The sequence below is a fragment of the Salvelinus alpinus genome, chromosome 4 (assembly GCF_045679555.1).
Source record: "Salvelinus alpinus chromosome 4, SLU_Salpinus.1, whole genome shotgun sequence".
In the NCBI taxonomy this organism is placed as follows: Eukaryota; Metazoa; Chordata; class Actinopteri; order Salmoniformes; family Salmonidae; genus Salvelinus; species Salvelinus alpinus.
This window is the reverse complement of record NC_092089.1, coordinates 31,494,838-31,512,689: the sequence shown is the minus strand read 5'-3', so window position 1 is coordinate 31,512,689 and position 17,852 is coordinate 31,494,838. Positions and strand designations below refer to the sequence as shown.

The 17,852-nt window shown below is 44.3% G+C and overlaps 3 protein-coding genes across 9 annotated transcripts; 1 reads left to right on the top strand and 2 right to left on the bottom strand.

Moving 5' to 3' along the window:
* Positions 1 to 440: 440 nt before the first annotated feature.
* On the bottom strand, positions 441 to 11,290 carry cnot3a (CCR4-NOT transcription complex, subunit 3a). Of its 6 annotated transcripts, none has more exons than XM_071396571.1 (19): positions 11,176 to 11,290; positions 10,415 to 10,469; positions 10,173 to 10,240; positions 9,999 to 10,073; positions 9,775 to 9,864; positions 6,758 to 6,886; positions 6,507 to 6,602; positions 5,676 to 5,973; positions 5,272 to 5,405; positions 5,092 to 5,148; positions 4,086 to 4,971; positions 3,864 to 3,969; positions 3,633 to 3,774; positions 2,997 to 3,110; positions 2,242 to 2,341; positions 1,865 to 2,063; positions 1,636 to 1,768; positions 1,408 to 1,533; positions 441 to 1,285 (listed from the first exon to the last, which is right to left on the bottom strand). In XM_071396571.1, exons 2-19 carry the CDS (start codon positions 10,437 to 10,439, stop codon positions 1,187 to 1,189), a joined length of 2,877 nt encoding a protein of 958 aa, XP_071252672.1. In that variant the 5' UTR covers positions 10,440 to 10,469; positions 11,176 to 11,290; the 3' UTR covers positions 441 to 1,186. The 6 variants fall into 6 exon arrangements, with proteins under 6 accessions (XP_071252672.1, XP_071252671.1, XP_071252674.1 ...); XM_071396570.1 differs by having other exon boundaries at positions 11,005 to 11,195; XM_071396573.1 differs by having other exon boundaries at positions 5,754 to 5,973; positions 11,005 to 11,195.
* A 10-nt stretch (positions 11,291 to 11,300) lies between these two features.
* tfpt (TCF3 (E2A) fusion partner) lies at positions 11,301 to 14,292 on the bottom strand. Of its 2 annotated transcripts, none has more exons than XM_071396577.1 (7): positions 14,168 to 14,292; positions 13,579 to 13,680; positions 13,188 to 13,334; positions 12,724 to 12,794; positions 12,537 to 12,606; positions 12,129 to 12,281; positions 11,301 to 11,852 (listed from the first exon to the last, which is right to left on the bottom strand). In XM_071396577.1, the coding sequence occupies exons 1-7, from the start codon at positions 14,174 to 14,176 to the stop codon at positions 11,778 to 11,780; spliced, it is 627 nt and encodes a 208-aa protein (XP_071252678.1). In that variant the 5' UTR covers positions 14,177 to 14,292; the 3' UTR covers positions 11,301 to 11,777. The 2 variants fall into 2 exon arrangements, with proteins under 2 accessions (XP_071252678.1, XP_071252679.1); XM_071396578.1 differs by having other exon boundaries at positions 14,116 to 14,233.
* On the top strand, positions 14,192 to 16,264 carry ndufa3 (NADH:ubiquinone oxidoreductase subunit A3). The gene is made up of 4 exons (XM_071396580.1): positions 14,192 to 14,327; positions 15,107 to 15,181; positions 15,902 to 15,979; positions 16,068 to 16,264. Exons 1-4 carry the CDS (start codon positions 14,192 to 14,194, stop codon positions 16,157 to 16,159), a joined length of 381 nt encoding a protein of 126 aa, XP_071252681.1. The 3' UTR covers positions 16,160 to 16,264.
* Positions 16,265 to 17,852: the final 1,588 nt, after the last annotated feature.

Here is a 17,852-nt window from a genome sequence, read left to right as displayed (position 1 = left end):
ACTAGCGCTGAACTTTTGAGATACGGATTGAACAGAGCACCGAATAGCAGAATCAGGAGGTTTTGTTTCAATAAGGGTCTTTTGGAAGCGATTTAAAATAACACAGGATAAAATTGAGTTGAACAGATGACTACATGCAAGGCTGAGAACTGTTGACACCCTTTTGAGTAAATACACTGACTCAAAGGGAATTCTCCTATTTCTACTGTTCTCATCCTTCCACTAGTAGTTCTACTTTGAAGGGCAATAGTGGCTGGTGCCTCATGGTATAGAAACCAGGAACATTATCAGAGTTCATGTCAACACAACCCTACTTCTTTCAGGTACAAATCCTTTATTAGCTAATCTCACAAACATAATGCCCCAATGACGATGCGTTTCCTTTCACAGTTAAACTTTAAAATATTTTATTTGTAAAGAGAGAGGGAGGCAGAGACCAGTTCAATTGCATAGCAATTTAATCCAATGTCCAATAATGCCTCTCTATCCCCATCAAAAGGAAGAGGCCATGTGGTCATTCTCAATCAGTGTTTTATCGACCAAGACAACATCAATAAAACTATTGATAATCACTCACTATCACTAATAGTGACCTTAATCAACAGGCATCATAACATCTTAAAAGGAGCCCAGTTTGCCCTGTCTGCTGGCTAGCTAGACAACTGTATGTCTCCATTCTAAACCACTAATTACAGTCAATTCAAGCAAGATGGGCTTTTTTCACATGTAACCAAATCCAATGTATGTTTGCTTGTTGTTTAGTCCAAGGCTTCTATACTCCAGTTGGGGGCAGTACAGTTTGTTGTTGAAACAGAAAGAAAAACAAAAACAACATGGGGAACATGCGTGGAGCTTCCTAATGTAATGCCACAAACTGAGTGCTCAGACAGGCACAGATCTGTAACGACTCCCTACTCCCCCCTAGTACACTACTTCTGACCAGGGCCAGTTATAGGTAGGGGGTTCTATTCCCCACGTACTGTAGTGCACTACTAGGGCTTTGGGCCGGAGTAGTACACTATGTGGGGAGTAGGGTGCCATTAGACGCAGCCTATACAGACAACATCCTCCATTTTAGGAGCAGGGTTCTACTACACATCACAATCTCTATCCACAGCATGGAGTTAGTTCAGTCTCGGAATGTCAACAGCAGCACGTTTCTCCTCCCTCTTTCTCCGCCCCTCTGTCACTGCAGGTCTCGGTCTTCCAGGTACCTGTACTCAAAGGTGAACCCCTCCTTCTTCCTCTGACCCCACTTCTCATAGTCAAAGTAGATGTAAGTGCCCTGAGGGAGGACAGTATTAATCACTCACTCTTTATGTTGGCTCATCATTGGCTCATTGTTCTATACAGACCCATGGTGCCTCCAACACTAACAGCACAGGAGGTACCAAGGTTCTACTGTACCTGTTCAAACTCATCAGTGATAGTCTTGGGTTCTTCGTGCCTCTGGAACCACATCATGTACTTGGTGTGGAACCTCCACGACTGCTTCTTCAGAGCCTTGGCTGACAGGTACTGAGCTTTAGTGCCCTGAGAGAGAGTAAACGAGAAACACAGAAAGGAGAGAGTGAGCAATTGGACCCCACAGTGGCAAAGCAAGAGCAGACAGATGGGGGATGGTGTGTGTGTTACCTCCAGGTAGTAGAAGATGAAGAAGAGAGTCTCTGTAGACAGTCTCTGGTAGAACTCTATAGAGTCTGAGTGGTGGGGGGGCATCTGATGATGGAATGGCAGGGTGGGGCATGGGTTCCTCATCAGGTATTGCCTACAGGAGAGAGTAGCACAGATGTGCATGTTAATATCTCCTCAGAGAAAGCCCAGTGTCTACACCCCAGTAGTCCGGCGGACGGCGTTCTGTTACCTGATCCTCTCGGAGTCTGAGGGGTGCGGCATGTGTGTCCAAGCAGACTCCTGCATGGTCTGCTGGTACACCTGGTCCTTGGAGAGCGGAGTGGGACCCAGGGGACACACCCCCAGGGAAGGGGGGATGCTCACCTCCGACAGGGAGGGCTGGGGGGCCGCGGGCGTGCCGGGGGCAGCCGACGAACCAGAGAAGATGTCTGAGGAGAGACAGGAGGGGATTGGTTGAGTTACAGGTGGTGGGGATATCAACACAGACAGACAATTAGAAATTATGTCACCTGCAACTGGCATGTGCTTTGTCAAATTGCATGAATGTTTATTTGTGTAATGCCTTAAAGATGTGATTTGAAACTTGTTAATTGAGTTGATTCTGACCTCTGTCTGTGAGGTGCAGGTTGGGGATCTCTCCATCCAGACCTGATCCTAATGCTGCTCTCTCAGCCATCGCCTTCAGAGAACTCAGAGGCTCCGGGGCCTGAGAGAGAGAGAGATGGGTGGAGGGAAAAGGAGCGATGGATGGAACAGAGAGAGAGAATGGGGTGAGGGAGAGTTTGGAAGAGCAAGGGGCAAATATAAAAACGATGAATTTATGAAAACCAATACACCATTCAACAGTTCTTCCACCATGAGATACTAGTAGAAGCTTGGTACCAGTCCACCATCCATTCCCTGTATGGTGTGAAGCAACACACTCCTACCTGCAGCTAGAACCCCCACGGCCAGCCACAGTGACTGCACCAACAATGACCAAATAAACCTGCCAATTCAAGATCCCATGGAGTCCTTACTAATTCAACACTATACACAATCTTTACAAATACAGGCTCTTCAAACATATATCTTGTATGTTCTTGGTGTGTGGTGGAGGAACTAATCCAGCCACTTGGTAATGTCCATTTCCCTGTGACACAGATATTTTCTTCTTCTAGCACTGATATCTGACTACCTCAAACTTCTTCTATATTTTTGGTGTGTAAGAGTGTCTGTGTCAGAGTTAGAGATTGTGTGTATTTAAATCTGTGTCAACTTTCTGTTTCCTGTTTTAGTGGCTTTGTGGATGTGTTTAGGAGTGAGAGTGTGTGTAAGTTGAGTATGAATGTGTATATTTCCGTGTGTGTGTGGGTCTCTACCTGACACTGCTTTCTCTTTCGTGTGTTAGTGGCTGTAGCCATGGCCCCTGGCGGCTCTGGGGCCTGCGCTGACATTCTGGTCTCCATCAGTATCTGACGGAGGTCTGTAGGAAGCTGGGGACAGAGGGCAGTCTCTACAGGTTATTCTAACCTTATTACAATGCTATTATACATGTTAATTAACTAAGAAATAACAGAAACAAGGTCATTTAGGAGATGCTTCATCATTGGAAATCTCCTGAATAACTGACAAAATTTGGTGTGAATGGTGTGGGAGTTGTGTGATCTACAGCACATTTTGTGAATTTATTTTTCTTTGTGCGGAGAAAGTTTAGAAAATTGTGTTAATTTCTAAACTATCAGTATTTTTGTGAGTTTGTTTCCAAGTTGTATTCGTATTATAGACAACCACAATTGGGTCAAAATGGCTGCCGTGGAGGTTCTAGTGTTCACTAAACACTGTGTTCTCATACTGTTAAATGGCTGTCTCCATCCATCTGTTGAACTGTATAAAACCTCTCAGAGCCGAAGGGAAACAGTGGTAGGAGAGGAGGCCATCTAAGAACATCAGGACAAAGTGCTCATCTCTTAGCCTCACACCCCTGTCTGTCTGTCCTTCCCTCTGTCTCCCCTCACCTTGAGGCCCTCAGAGGCCTGTGTGTAGGAGTGGGGTCCGTTGAGGAGACTCCCACCACCGGGGATACTGTCTGAAAACGAGGGGGACGGAGAGCTGGGGGGCAAGGTGATGGAGCTGATGAGGCTGGGACCGTTGTCCATACTGAAGGAGAGAGAAGACATAAGGACATTTTTATCATCTAAAAAAATGAACAGATGATTGTGGTCTTGGATGAATTTGATATCACTTACGGCTGACTGGCTGATGAGGTCAGCGAGGAAGGCTGGCTGCTCTGTGATTGGCTGGGTGTGCTGAAGGCAGACTCTGCTGTGCTCTCTGCCACCACAGCACTGTAACCTGGGCCATGGGAAAGACGGCGGGAAACATTACTACTAATGGTCAATCCCAAATCCAGAAAAGGTGCATAAAGAAACATACAAACCCAGACAGCCACACAGACAAAGTGAACATACTTGTGCTTCCGTTCTGCTTCAGTCCACTGGGCGGTCTGGCAGGGGCTGCATTCGACCCAACTACTCCTCCGATTGGCCCCATGCTTCCTCCGTTTCCTCCCATCATCCCCACTGCCCCCCCAGGGGCAGCACCGACCGGGCTGAGAGGGATCTGAGGGGGCCCAGGGATCACACTCTGCCCAGGCACCAGGCCCAGGATCCCCCCAGTCAGGGAGCCGTGTGCTGGGCTGGACCCCAGCAGGCCCAGGCCTGTCCCAGCCCCGTTGGTGGTCACTCCACTGGAGCAAGAGGTGGGGATGGAGGAGCTCTCCATTGAGACACTGGACTGGGTGGTGCTACTCAGACCCAGGCCTCCCAACGCGGCTGCCTGGGCGTAAGGGGCATGGGTGGACCCAGAGAGCAGGCCTGCCATGGTGTTCAAAGAGGCAGACATCCCAGTCAGGCCCAGACCAGACATTGAGTTGGCACTGCTTGTCCCCGTCATGCCAACTTTACCCAGGCCCAACCCAAGGCCTAGGCTGGAGTTGAGGATATGACCAGACGAGACCTGGGGCAGGGAGTTTGGGGAGGCTGAGATGGGTGTAGTGGGTGTGGGGAGAGAGGGGGCGGTGGAGAGGAGGGGGTGGCTGGGTGGGCTGGGGGTGCAAGGTTTTGTTTGGGGTTGTTGTGGTTGTAGCAGTGGCTGCAGGACTGGTTGCTGTGGAGGTTGAAGCTGATGTTGTTGCACGGCGCTGCTGAAGCTTCCTATTAGACTGTTGCTTGTGGGAACCCCAGGGTTGCCTCCGACAACGGTGGCCATGGATACAAGAGAGGAGGAAGAAGAGGACCCGGAATTGGCGGACGAGGAAAAGGACAACAAGGAGGAAGTGCCGTTCTTCGCAGGAGACTGAAAATGACACAGCATCAGTTTAGTACAAACAGAACAGGGAAACAGAGAAACTACATTTCTGAAGAAATCCAGTTCTCTATTGAGCTATAAACAGATATTGTAGAAGCTCGGTCTCACCTGACTAACGTCACTGTCTGTCGACCGCCCTCTCTTCTTATCGTCCTCAGAGTTCTCCTGCAGAACACATGCAGGCACAAACAGTGCATGTGTAAGTATCAATGTACTTTATGACACTGATCAAGTAAGTGATTGTAGTTTCTATACAAACGACCAATCAGTGAAGGCAGATGTGCTTACAGCAGTGCAGGTGGCCGGGGATGGAGGGATGGGGGAGGAGGAGGTGGTGGAGGTGGGAGTGCTGCTCGAGTGGAGGAACATCTCATCCTCTATGTTCCCCATGCCCGTCGGAGAGGTGGCCACCAGCGCTGCAGCTAGAGAGGGAGAGAAAGAGGGATAGAAAGAGTGAAGGGCATAAATCAGGGAGAAAAGGCTACTGGTTTATTTCAATGATAAGATTTTCAGGGGAAATCTAATATATAAATGTTGTTTTTTAACAATCATCAACATCCAGAGCCACAGAAACACCACAGATCAAGCTCTTCTAAACCGACAGTCAACCCAGCTAACAGATGTTGATTAAAGAACATCCATCCACCCAGACCCAACAGACGTTCAATGAGGGACCATTCATCCAGACCCACAGCTGATAGCATGAGCATCATCATCATGATCATCCCAGGACTCGTCATCGAGCTCCTGGCTGTCCATGGGCGACTCACGGATGTCCTCCAGATCCAGGTCGTCGTAAATGAACTCGTTCTCCTCAAAGTCTGGGTCCTGTGACGACTCCATGTAGTACTCCACGTCGTCCTTGATCTTCTGGATGGAGTCCACCTGCACCGAGTCGTTGTCTAGCATGCGCAGGATGGTCTCCAGCATGCGAATGTGGTACCTATGCCTTTCTATAAACCTCTTTAGCTCCTCAATGCGATCCTGCTTCTACGAGACAGCCAGAGAAACAGGCACACGTGGTTATAAACTGTTCGGGTGACTTTTGTAATGCAGGTGGAAGTCATTCTTAGGCACAGATGTCAGATCAACTTGCCTTCCCCAAATCCTTTTAGGGGGAAATGCAAGACTGACCTTAGATCAGAGTCTAGGAGCAACATCATCCAACCCAATATCTGATTCATTATTATAAACTGGGTGGTTTGAGCCCTGAATACTGATGGGCTGACAGCTGTGGTATATCAGACCGTATACCATGGGTATGACAAAACATGTATTTTTACTGTTCTAATTAAGTTGGTTACCAGTTTATAATAGCAATAAGGCACCTCGGGGGTTTGTGGTATATGACCAGTATACCACGGCTAAGGGCTGTATCCAGGCACTCCGTGTTGCGTCATGGGTAAGAACAGCCCTTAGCCATGGTATATTGGCCATATACCACACCCCGAGCCTGATTGCTTAATTAGACTACATACACAGCAAAAGTTAATGTATAGGGAATGAGATGGAAGGAGACTGACCTCTTTCTCTCCTTTCTTCTTCCTGGTTTGAATGAAGAGGGATTCCACCTCACTCTCAAACTGGTCCACCTGCATATTTAGAGTGTCTATCGTATTCTGGGGGAGAAAAAGAGAGAATGGGGGAAAAGAAGAACAGATCACCACCCAGAAAATAAGGCAGAGCCAGTGTGAACCATCCACCCCTGAACCATCGTTCAGGAGACATTACCACTATGCATGAGTCAAAATACCAACGGCTCAAAGGCTGTTACCGTTAGCCAGTTTCCCGTCTCTTCTTTCTCCCTCTGAGCTGGGTCCACTTTCAGGGCGAGCCCCAGGCCTTCTTTAGAGTAGGCCTTCGTCTTTGTCTCCCGCTCTACCACCTTAAACCGCTCCATTTGCTAAGGAGAGAATGTCAGATGTTATGTCAGACAGGATCGCATACCCTCTCCATGAGCACTGAGATGAGTTGAAAGTAGAGCTGTGATGATACCAATATCACACAATTTTTCCATGGCAATTTTTTTTTTAAACTAAAGCAGACCAAACTCTTTGGTCAAATCAAATTTTATTTGTCACATGCGCTGAATACAACGGGTGTAGACTTTTCGTAAAATGCTTGCTTACGACCCCTTCTCAATGATGCAGATTTGAAAAATAATAATAAAAATAGTAACACAGGAGGAATAAAATACACAAGAATGAAGCTACAGTAGATGACCAAAAGTATGTGGACACCTACTCATTGAACATCTCATTCCAAAACCATGGCCATTAATATGGAGTTGGTCCCCCCCTTGCTGCTATAACAGCCTCTACTCTTCTGGGAAGGCTTTCCACTAGTGTTAGAACATTGCTTCGGGGACTTGCTTCCATTCAGCCACAAGAGTATTAGCGAAGTCTGGCACTGATGTTGGGCGATTAGGCCTGGATCGCAGTCGGCGTTCCAATTCATCCCAAAGGTGGTCGATGGGGTTGAGGTTAGGGCTGTGCAGGCCAGTCAAGTTCTTCCACACCGATCTCGACAAACCATTTCTGTACGGACGTTAATTTGTGCAAGGAGGCATTAAACTGCTGAAACAGGAAAGGGCCTTCCCCAAACTGTTGCCACAAAGTTGGAAGCACAGAATCGTCTAGAATGTATGCTGTCGAGTTAAGATTTCAATTTACTGGAACTAAGGGGCCTAGCCCAAACCATAAAAACAGCCCCAGACCAATATTCCTCCTCCCATCAAACTTTACAGTTGGCACTATGCAATGGGGCAGGTAACGTTCTCCTGCCATCCTCCAAACTCAGATTAGTCTGTCAGACTGCCAAATGGTGAAGCGTGATTCATCACTCCAGAGAACGTGTTCCACTGCTCCAGAGTCCAATGGCGGCAAGCTTTACACCACTCCAGCCGACGCTTAGCATTGCACATAGTGATCTTAGGCTTGTGTGCGGCTGCTTGGCCATGGAAACCCATTTCAAGAAGCTCCAGACGAACAGTTCTTGTGCCGATGTTGCTTCCAGAGGTAGTTTGGAACTCGATAGTGAGTGTTGCAACCAATGACAGACGATTTTTAGGAGCTACGCGCTTTAGCAATTGGCGGTCCCGTTCTGTGAGCTTGTGTGGCCTACCTCTTCACGGCTGAGCCGTTGTTGCCCCTGGACGTTTCCACTTCACAATAACAGCACTTACAGTTGCCCGGGGCAGCTCTAGCAGGTCAGAAATGTGACGAACTGACTTGTTGGAATGTCACTGAGCTCTTCAGTAAGGCCATTCTACTGCCAATGTTTGTCTATGAAGATTGCATGGCCGTGTGCTCGACCTGTCAGCAGCTGGTGTGGCTGAAATAGCTGAATCCATTCATTTGTGCCCACATACTTTTGTATATATAGTGTATATACAGGGAGTACCAGTACCAGATCAATGTGTAGGGGTACAGTACAAGGTATTTGAGATAGATGTGTACATAAAAGGCAAAGTGACTAGGCATCAGAATAGATAGTAAGGATAATGAACAGAGTAGCAGCAGCAAATGATGAGTGTGAAAGTGTGTTATGTTGATATGTGTGCATATGTAGTATATGTGAGTGTGTGTGGGCTGTGTGAGTGTCAGTGTAGTGTATATACACTGAGTGTACAATACATAGGAACACCTGCTCTTTCCATGACAGACCAGGTGAATGCTATGATCCCTTATTGATGTCACCTGTTAAATCCCCTTGAAATCAGTGTCGATGAAGGGAAGGAGACAGACTTTTAAGCCTTGAGACGGATTGTGTATGTGTGCCATTCAGAGGGACAACGGGCAAGACAAAAGCTTTAAGTGCCTTTGAACAGGGTATGGTAGTAAGTGCCAGACGCACCGGTTTGAGTGTGTCAAGAACTGCAACGCTGCTGGGTTTTTCACCCTAAAAGGTTTCCTGTGTGTATCAAGAACGGTCCCCCACCCGAAGGACATCCAGCCAACTTGACAACTGTGGGAAGCATTGGAGTCAACATTGGCCAGCATCCCTGTGAAACCCTTGACACCTTGTAGAGTCCATGACTGACAAATTTAGGCTGTTATGAGGGCAAAAGGGGGTACAACTCAATATTAGGAAGGTGTTCCTAATGTTTTGTACACTCAGTGTATAGTGCGTATATATAGTCTTGTGAGTGTGCATAGTCAGTGCAAGATAATAATAGTTAACCAATAGCTACCCGGACTATCTGCATTGATCCTTTTTGCACTAACTCTTTTGACCCAACACATACGCTGCTGTTACTGTTTATTATATATCCTGTTGCCTAGTCATTCAATAATTTCAAATATTTTACTAAGCTACAGTTCATAAGGAAATCAGTCAATTGAAATAAATTCATTAGGTCCTAATCTATGGATTTCACATGACTGGGCAGTGGTGCAGCCGTGGTTGGGCATATGCCCACCTATTTGGCAGTCAGACCCACCCACTGGGGAGCCAGGACCAGCCAATCAGAATAAGTTTTGACAGAAATACTCCCCCCCCCCCCCTCCCTATTTAACTATTTAGCAGTCTTATGGCCATGGTCCTTTAAAACCCTGCTGTATGTAAAACATTGTGTGCTATAGCTTTGAAAATAAATAAATGTCCCTCTGGACAACATAATGATATATATATATATTATTTTATCCGCTTCGTGTTTTGTTTCCTTGCCACAGTATCGCAATACTGGTATCATCCTGGCCCTAGTTGAAAGGTAAACACAATATGGTGGAGACCTATCCGCTCTTTTCTCCTATCAGTGTTAAACAAAGAAGCTATTTTGGAGAGTATTACCGTCTCTATGACCTTGCGATTCTCCACTAGCTGCCTTTTGTCTTTGATCTCATTTGATGCCACCCATGTTTTTATCTGATCCCTCAATCGCTGCAGGAGAGATGACAAGAAAACAACAATTAGAACTTAAGTAAAGACCCATAGCTTTATCAGTGTGAGCAGACAACATGGGATATTAAGACAGCTTCATATATTGCTTACTATTAGTAAGCAATTAGTCTTACCTGTAGCTTTTTAATCTCTTTTTTAAGGTCTGCCTCATATTTTTCCTTTTGGTTGGCATTGGCTGCATTGTGAAGCTGTGAAACAAAGTGACAAAGATCAGTTTGTTTGATAGGAGACAATTCATTGTTTCATGCACAGTGAATATGCAATGCATAGTGTTAAGGAGTCCTCACCTTCTGCCAAATGTCTTCAAACTGTTCTACGCCTTCAGCGACCTTTTTCAAACATCTGTCAATTTCACCTGGGGAGAGGAAAGAAAGAGGTCATTATGAAAATATGCCAATCTATTTTACTGGACTAACATATTACATTGAATCTCAAAGATTAATCCAATAATTTAAATAACTGATAGTCGAAATAGTGTGAGAGGTCAGTGTCCAGTCCATTACGTCCATCATCGCTCTATGCTAGTTACCTTGGAGTTTTCTCTTATCAGCCATGGCTTCACTACGACAATGTCCTCATACCGTCTTTCATTGCAAGAAGGAGATAACAGATTAACGTTAGCTAAAAACAATGCAAACAGACACAATGAACATTGATTGCATTGTATCATAAGTCCCTAGCTAGCTTCCTAGCATCAAGTAGCTACAGATAATACAAACACTTGCAGCGAAATGTACCTCGGTTTAGCAAAGAGTTAACATGCGGATAATTTGAGCGTACATCACTATTTTCATCAATCGTAAAACAGTTCAATAGATGTCTAGCTGGAAATGTCAGCAACATTAGCCAGCTAGTTAACGTAGCCAATTCACATGCTGTTTGGCAGGTTTCGACAACTCATTCCAATGCAATTGCTATTCGATGCATTATTATGCATGAAGTGTATATATTGCGATTATATTTTGGGCACAGTTGATGTTATGTTGATAATTGTTATAATGCTAGCAAATGTAGCTAGCTACTGCAATCACAATGCTAGCTAGCTAGCTATCTGGTAATTTATGAAAATTAGGGAAACTGTGTCAACCAGCTAAATTCACATTTGTTTTGGACATTTACCTAGGGTTTGGGCTTTTCGTTTGTCTCTTTCAATTAGAACTAAAACTATTTCCCCAGTCTTCTTTACTTCCAATTTGTGTTTTCTTTTCGTCAATCTGGCTGTACAGTACACTAAAGATGGACGGTAACTAAATCCCACCCACAAAATGTGGATTCCGCCCTAAAACTTACCTCCAAGCTATGATAGGACCAAATTCTCCACCGTCGTTGGACAACTTCCGCAGGTATACTTTCCTGTGATTGGTTTATCAGATGATGGGTCAATGGTAAAATATATAAAAAACTGAATCCTGAAGTTCTGAATAAACATTTTATACGGAACATTTAGTAAGCATCACGTCGACAAACAATCATAAAACATGTTCAGAGTATCCTGATAAAAAAATTCACATCAATACATGTACTGTCAATGTAACTTCCGCAAGGACCGGACCATGCATTCTCTACTCGAGCACTATGGGTGGATTACCATGGTCAAGACCTTCAGCCATTTCCATAGACCATAGTTGTGCATAAATGATAATCTTATCCACTATGTTTTTCATTTCTATCTGCAAGGTTCTGTAGACAGCATCCATGTAGTAGAACCTTAGATCAGGTGTAGCTTCATCCTATTCCATTATTTCAGAACTCAAGCCCAGTACAACTTTCAGAACATCCCAAAGAGCCCTGGCTGTATGTGTTTCAGTGACATCACGTCTGGGGAAGTGGGAGTCCAAGCAACAGAATGCTGCCTCATTTCTCCTCCCACTAGCAGCCGGCCATTCCCCTGGTCAGTGAGACAAAGCGGTTGGGCTGGGAAAGTCACTGAACTGCGTCTCTGCCAACATGGGGATGTCTGCTTCAGTCTGTGGAGAAGAGTGAAGATGGTGTTAACAACAGAACCATTGTAGGGAAACAGACTGACAGATCTGTCGTCTGCCAGATTGGAGAATGCTGCAGTGCAATCTGTTCCATATGCACAGAATAGAATACGCAATGCACTGTCAGTGTAAAGGAGAAGCCGTCACCTTTCTCTGCACATAGTCGCACAAACATTTCACCATTACAGTCTTTGTTCATTCATTTAGTTTGGGTGTGCACGTTAATTTCACACTCAAGGTTTATGAGTGCGTCTCACACACCTGTGGGTCTTTCTCCTGTTTTAGAACTCGATGCCTCTTCTTCTTGGATCCCACTGTGGATTGGAAAGGGACAGAGGGGGAGGAGCTAGGAAGGTCATTCAGCCTATCACCTTCTGCTCCAGGGCAGATGTCTAAATGGGCACCAGACTCTTCCTGAAACAACAACAGTGTTGCTTTTAGTATAAGGATATAGTATGTGGGGGGGGGAAACTCAGTTTCAGAAGAGTTCTCCAGTTTCATGCCAACAGAAAAGCACCCAGTTGACATCTTCTGCATCACCATCAAAGTTAATGGTGAAAGATTGAATAACGAATCGTTGTTACATTTCAATATACTATAAAATAATGGAACTCTGCTGGTTTATTATTAAAGAAACACTTTTTAACTTTTTGAAAATCTCATTCTCACCTCAAGCGATATGGTGAGCTGTGCATTTCTATAGTCATCTCCATGGGCGTCGAGGGTCTTCATTAGGAACCTACAGTAGGAAAGTTCAGTTGCTGTTGTAGTTGAGCTAGCCTGTATTTACAATGGAGAGGGCAATAGACCATAGACTGAAAAAGACATGAACAAATGAAAGGACAGACTTTTTTACCTTCTCTCTTTCTTCATGCGACGTGTTAGTCTTTGTACCTGGTGAAGGCGACCAAGGATCTTCTCATTCACCTGCAGAGAAAATGGTGAAAGGATTAGGGTGGCAAAATTCCTGGAACGGTCAATAAATGCCCTGGTTTGCCCAAAATCCTGGTTGGAGGATTCTCAGAATCAGGAGGGAATAAGCAGGAAATCCAGAAACCTCCAAACAGGATTTCTGGAAAACCAGAAAATGTATTGAACATTTTGCAACCCTAGAAAGGATTCATTACCATGCATTTCTTTATGCTACATGTGTGCACTGGCATTACCAACAGCAAACTATATGTTCACAGATGCACATCCATATAACTTGGTTCTTAAATAGAGCACTACCTGAAGATACGATAGTAAAGTCACAATAAAAATCCACACTTGGCAGGGTCGTACAATCACACACACAAATTATTCCCCACAGTCACTCACCTGTTCGATCTCCTTACACCTCTTGATCAAAGCCAGGTACTTCCTTTTCTCCAATTCTCTCCTCTCCTCCTGCTGCTGCTCTGGCCTTGCTCCTGACCCTTGACCTCTGCCCTCTAGCAACTCGCTGACCCCAGGGCCAAGCTCTACCTAATGATAAAAACTGTCATTTAGCGCACACCATTTTTGTTTCTTTCATCGTTCCCCTCTAAGCAGGAACTGATTTAGACCTGGGACACCTGGGGTGTGCAATTCATTATCAGGTAAACAGAAAACCAGCAGGTTCTGGACCTCGTTGAGTAAGAGTTGAATACCCCGGCTCTAGCACCATATTCCATTTCCAACCAACCGAGCCACTGGAATCATAATAGTCAGACTCAGAACTCTTACTTACCTCCCCTGGGCCCAGTTCCACCCCACCTGGCTCCAGTTCTGCTTCCAGGATGTGGCCCCCAAAGAGAGGCGGCAGGGCCAGGCCGGAGAAATCCTCCATCATCTGGGTGAGGGGCGGAAGGAGGAATAAGATCGTTCACCCCCTCATAAATCACGTCCTAGACAGTGTCACGAATCTACACTACATTTGACAAACAGGTAGGGTTACTTTCTTGACTCAACCTGACAGCATATTTTCTTTAGCCCAACACTAAAGGACGCCTCTCCTATGTGGGGCTAATCTTTAGGGATGTTATAGCTAGTTACCATAATAACTATTTGCTTGCAGACAGCGTTAGCTAATCAGCAACACCTTCCTCAACCCCAAATAAAACTACATTTAGGTGACCTAAGTTTGATTTGGTTAACGAAATCACAACTCGTTAACGTGAGCTTTTCTTGAAAACGATTAAACCGAGATGACTAGCTAATGTTAGCCTAACTTGCTAACGACGTTACTGAAAAGCATCTAACATGCGCAGCATTTTTGAAGATTTACGACTAACTACTGTATCTGGATGGTCTGACTGACACTTTAAACATATGTTTACCCGATCCATTGACTGCAGCACTCAATGCATCACCGCAGATTTCACGCTGTCAAACAACCTTTTTGTGTTGTTGCAACTGGCGCAATAATTATACGACATTATGTAGACTACAGTTCCCATGTTCCCCAGCCTGGCAAAACTACAAACAGCAACATGGCAGGTGGGTGAACTTTGCTATTAGCAAGCTAGCTAGCTGTTTCGTTTTATGCTTGATTCCTCTGTCAAGCAAACATTGGTGTTCTGATAATGCTAGTGTATGATTAATTGTAACTAAATATTGTATTCAACTCTAATTTTGTATGCATATTTTAATTTACCATGCCAAACGAATAATGTGACCTTGGACCAACATAGTGTTAGCCGATTTGTTTTAGCTGCATGTCGCGTCTCCACTTCATTCTTTACCTAACCTTTTTAGGTCAAAGCTCAAATCAAAATGTAGTAGTTTGGTCATTAAATATCTCCAATCTGAATCGCTTGCATTCCACAGTCCGCTGCTCTCTTCTGACTGAGCTGAGTGTAAACCTGGGCCACGTTCAGTTGTCGAACTTTGCAGATAGAAATCCCATTAATTAGAGCTGATGGGATTCTTATTCTACATGTCAGAGAGGCATGTTTGTTGTACATAACGTATTTCTATCTGAACGATCCAAAACGTTGTGTCCTGCTTACCCTGGTGTAAACAGAGCAGTTGGATAGGGTTGATCTTCTTGCTTCATCTTCAGTATTTATCTGCCCAATGCTGTCATGTTTACAATACTGTATAGACTCAAACTAATGGGTATATGACATGTAGTTTCAAGTCATATAAGCCCAGCTAGCTATTTGTACCTAGCTATGTCCTTAATACATTCATCAATCACTGGATCATAGATCATGCATAACACAGTGTGCATTTGTGCCACTGTAACTTAAATGTCTGTTTGCTTCTCCTGCCAGGAATTGGAGCTTTCCTGAAGAATGCGTGGAATAAGGAGCCAGTAGTATTGGCCGCCTGCGCAATTGGACTTCTTGGTCAGTACATCTCTCAAAGTATACATCACAGGTTGTAATGCTCATATCTTACAATATGCTAAATTCAACTGTAGTTACACCTTATGGATTCTGACATTACATGATACTGTTAAAGGAATTTTATTCCTATGTTTATCAACCAATTCAATTAAAACACTCTGCCCATAAATAAGAATTTGTAAGATAATTATCAGCATTAAATGGACAGAAACCAGTCTTAAAATCAATCAATCAATAGCGTTTATTCTCGAGAGTACTGATCATAATACAATTTACATCAGGTTATATAATAAAGATGATGTTATAGGTTTTAATGTCCATCCTCCTCTAGAATACAATGGCAGTATAGTTAGCGTTCTCATTACTGTCTGCCACCTGTTAAACTATCTGCAACCAACCCAAGGTCTTTCCCCTCCCTGGGTAGAGACAAAATGTCCTGTAAGGAACACAGCATTTCAGCCTGTCTGAAGATAACTCCATTCTTTCTAATAAGGAACACATAATATTCAGCATTATGATTATAATAAGTTTCATTCATACAGTAACATCTAAGTTAAATGTATACATATTTTAGTCATTAAACACAAAAATCCCATAACAGATACACATAAAATAAACTTGTGTGCACTGCCCTTCAGCCCTCCCTTCAGCCCTCCCTGAATTGAGTTGTGTGTTCACTTGGTGTAACATATCATTGATATTTCATGTATTTCTTCCCAGCCGTTACTGTTCCATTAGTGAGTCCCTTAACGAAGTACTCAGGCATGATGAATGCAGCTGTGCCATACAACTACCCAGGTAAGCCATTAAACCATTATGAGCAAATCATTAAGTCTGGCCCTAGACAGTTGGTGGCATAAACAAAACCTTTTTCCTCTCTCCCCAGTCCCTGTGCGAAACAATGGCAAGATGGACGATGTCCCCAGCCACCCTTGTGACCCTAAAGGACCAAACCTGGACTGGATTAAAAGCCTGTAACTGTCTACATTCCCTTTCCTGTACAGACCACAGCCCATTGTTCCTGTCTCTCTGTGTCTGCTTCTCAGTAGATGGCCCTCAATAAAGATGATCTATTTAATACCACCAACTTTGCTCTTGGATTCTGTTGGGATGTTATTTGTTGTCAATATGAATTGGCCATTTTTATGAATATTGTAGCATGTGTATTGTATTGTGAAACACAACACATATTTCCTTTTTAATAAAATGACTTATTCAAAAGGTATTCACAACCTCATTGGATTAATACACTCTTAATTCAATTAAGAAATTAATGTTAGGAAACCTACTAATTTACAATGTATACTGCATTAACCTATTTAGTACTTTTATACAATAGGCAGACTTTAGAACTACAAGCTACTAGCCCTACACACACACTTCAGACATTACACAAGAAATGTCTGGCAGTCAAGTGGATTTGAGATGATGGATGACCACAAAAAAGGGGTGGGAAATTAGAATTTTAAATGTGGCTTTGACATCCAGAAAATTTATTTAAAAAAATCTGATTACAAAGCCCTCTGATATCATCCCCCGTTTGGGAAGTATTGGTTAATTATGGCACCTTTGGTCTGTGCTTTGTGTCCATAAAGCTCTCTGCTCTCTCTTATCTATGGGTCTCCTGGGGGTGTCTCTGTCTGTGTTCAGGTTACACCTCTTCCTCACAGGGCTGAGGACCCCTTTATAAACAAACCTCAGGTCACTAAGGAACTCACATAACTTGGCAACAGAGAGAGCTTAAAATTAACACCTACTCCAAATCTAGAATCTACAATTACTTGTTCTCTTTTCTCCTGGGATATGATGTGGAAAGCAGTGGTACTAGTGTGTATCTGCTGGTGGCTGGGCTGCAGGCGATAGACAGAAAAACATATAGAGTGCCTCTGTGTGGTTGAGAGTTCATTCGAGTGGTCATCTTCACCTGTGGAGGAAGACAGTCACTCAGTGCAGATGAGGCATGCTGCTGGCTGGAGAAGCTTTATCTCAGCTGGCTTGTGTTTCTAAGTGTTGCACATTTTATTCTAGCCCAGCACTAATACACCAGATTCAGCTAATCAATGGCTGTAAATGTTTAGTTGAGTAGCTGAATCAGGTGTGTTGGGCTGGAACAGAAGTGGTGGAACTCTGGTGCCTGGAACTGGAATACAGTATCTGACTGTACCTATTACATCCTGTTAGAGACAGTTAACTGGTTAGATGAAAGAAGTTTGAATGCCGATCCAGCTAGTTTTTAGTTACGGAATTACAGCAATCTTTGAGTTTTGAGCAGCGTGAGAAACAGTCAAGATGCTACACTGTATTTCAGGAGACTTCCCTAAAGACCCCTTCAGCTCCCATGACGAGGACTCATCTGAAGGCTGGAACCCAGACTCGGCCCCGCAGGGTCCCTTCCAGCAGGCCACCTCCTTGGGGGCCCCTGGCTGGTCCAGAGAGTTCCAGGAGGCTGGGATGTTCAGCAGTCCAGCCCGCACCCTTATCTTGGAGGAGGTGCTGGAGGCTCTTCGTACATCTGACTTTCTATGTTTCCCCACCAGCCACATATATGGCCACACTTATTAAGAATTAAATATGTTTATGAAATAGATTACATTAGAAAATTTGTATTGTCCATGCAATGTGGAAATTTGCTTTTACACATAAAAACATAATCAGGGCATCAGAATGCTTT

Bases quoted from the DNA above. Each gene is read 5' to 3' on its own strand.
- tfpt (XM_071396577.1), bottom strand. The intron at 12,795-13,187 runs GTGAGTGACTGT...TTTTCTCTGCAG, and splicing joins GGTGTAAGGAGATCGAACAG to GTGAATGAGAAGATCCTTGG. The intron at 12,607-12,723 runs GTAAAAAAGTCT...TTCCTACTGTAG, and splicing joins CGCATGAAGAAAGAGAGAAG to GTTCCTAATGAAGACCCTCG.
- ndufa3 (XM_071396580.1), top strand. From the start codon at position 14,192: ATGCATCACCGCAGATTTCACGCTGTCAAACAACCTTTTTGTGTTGTT. The intron at 14,328-15,106 runs GTGGGTGAACTT...TTCTCCTGCCAG, and splicing joins TACAAACAGCAACATGGCAG to GAATTGGAGCTTTCCTGAAG. The intron at 15,182-15,901 runs GTCAGTACATCT...ATTTCTTCCCAG, and splicing joins CTGCGCAATTGGACTTCTTG to CCGTTACTGTTCCATTAGTG.
- cnot3a (XM_071396571.1), bottom strand. From the start codon at position 10,439: ATGGCTGATAAGAGAAAACTCCAAG. The intron at 4,972-5,091 runs GTGAGACCGAGC...TGTCATTTTCAG, and splicing joins CAGACAGTGACGTTAGTCAG to TCTCCTGCGAAGAACGGCAC. The intron at 3,775-3,863 runs GTAAGTGATATC...TCTCTCCTTCAG, and splicing joins ACCTCATCAGCCAGTCAGCC to TATGGACAACGGTCCCAGCC.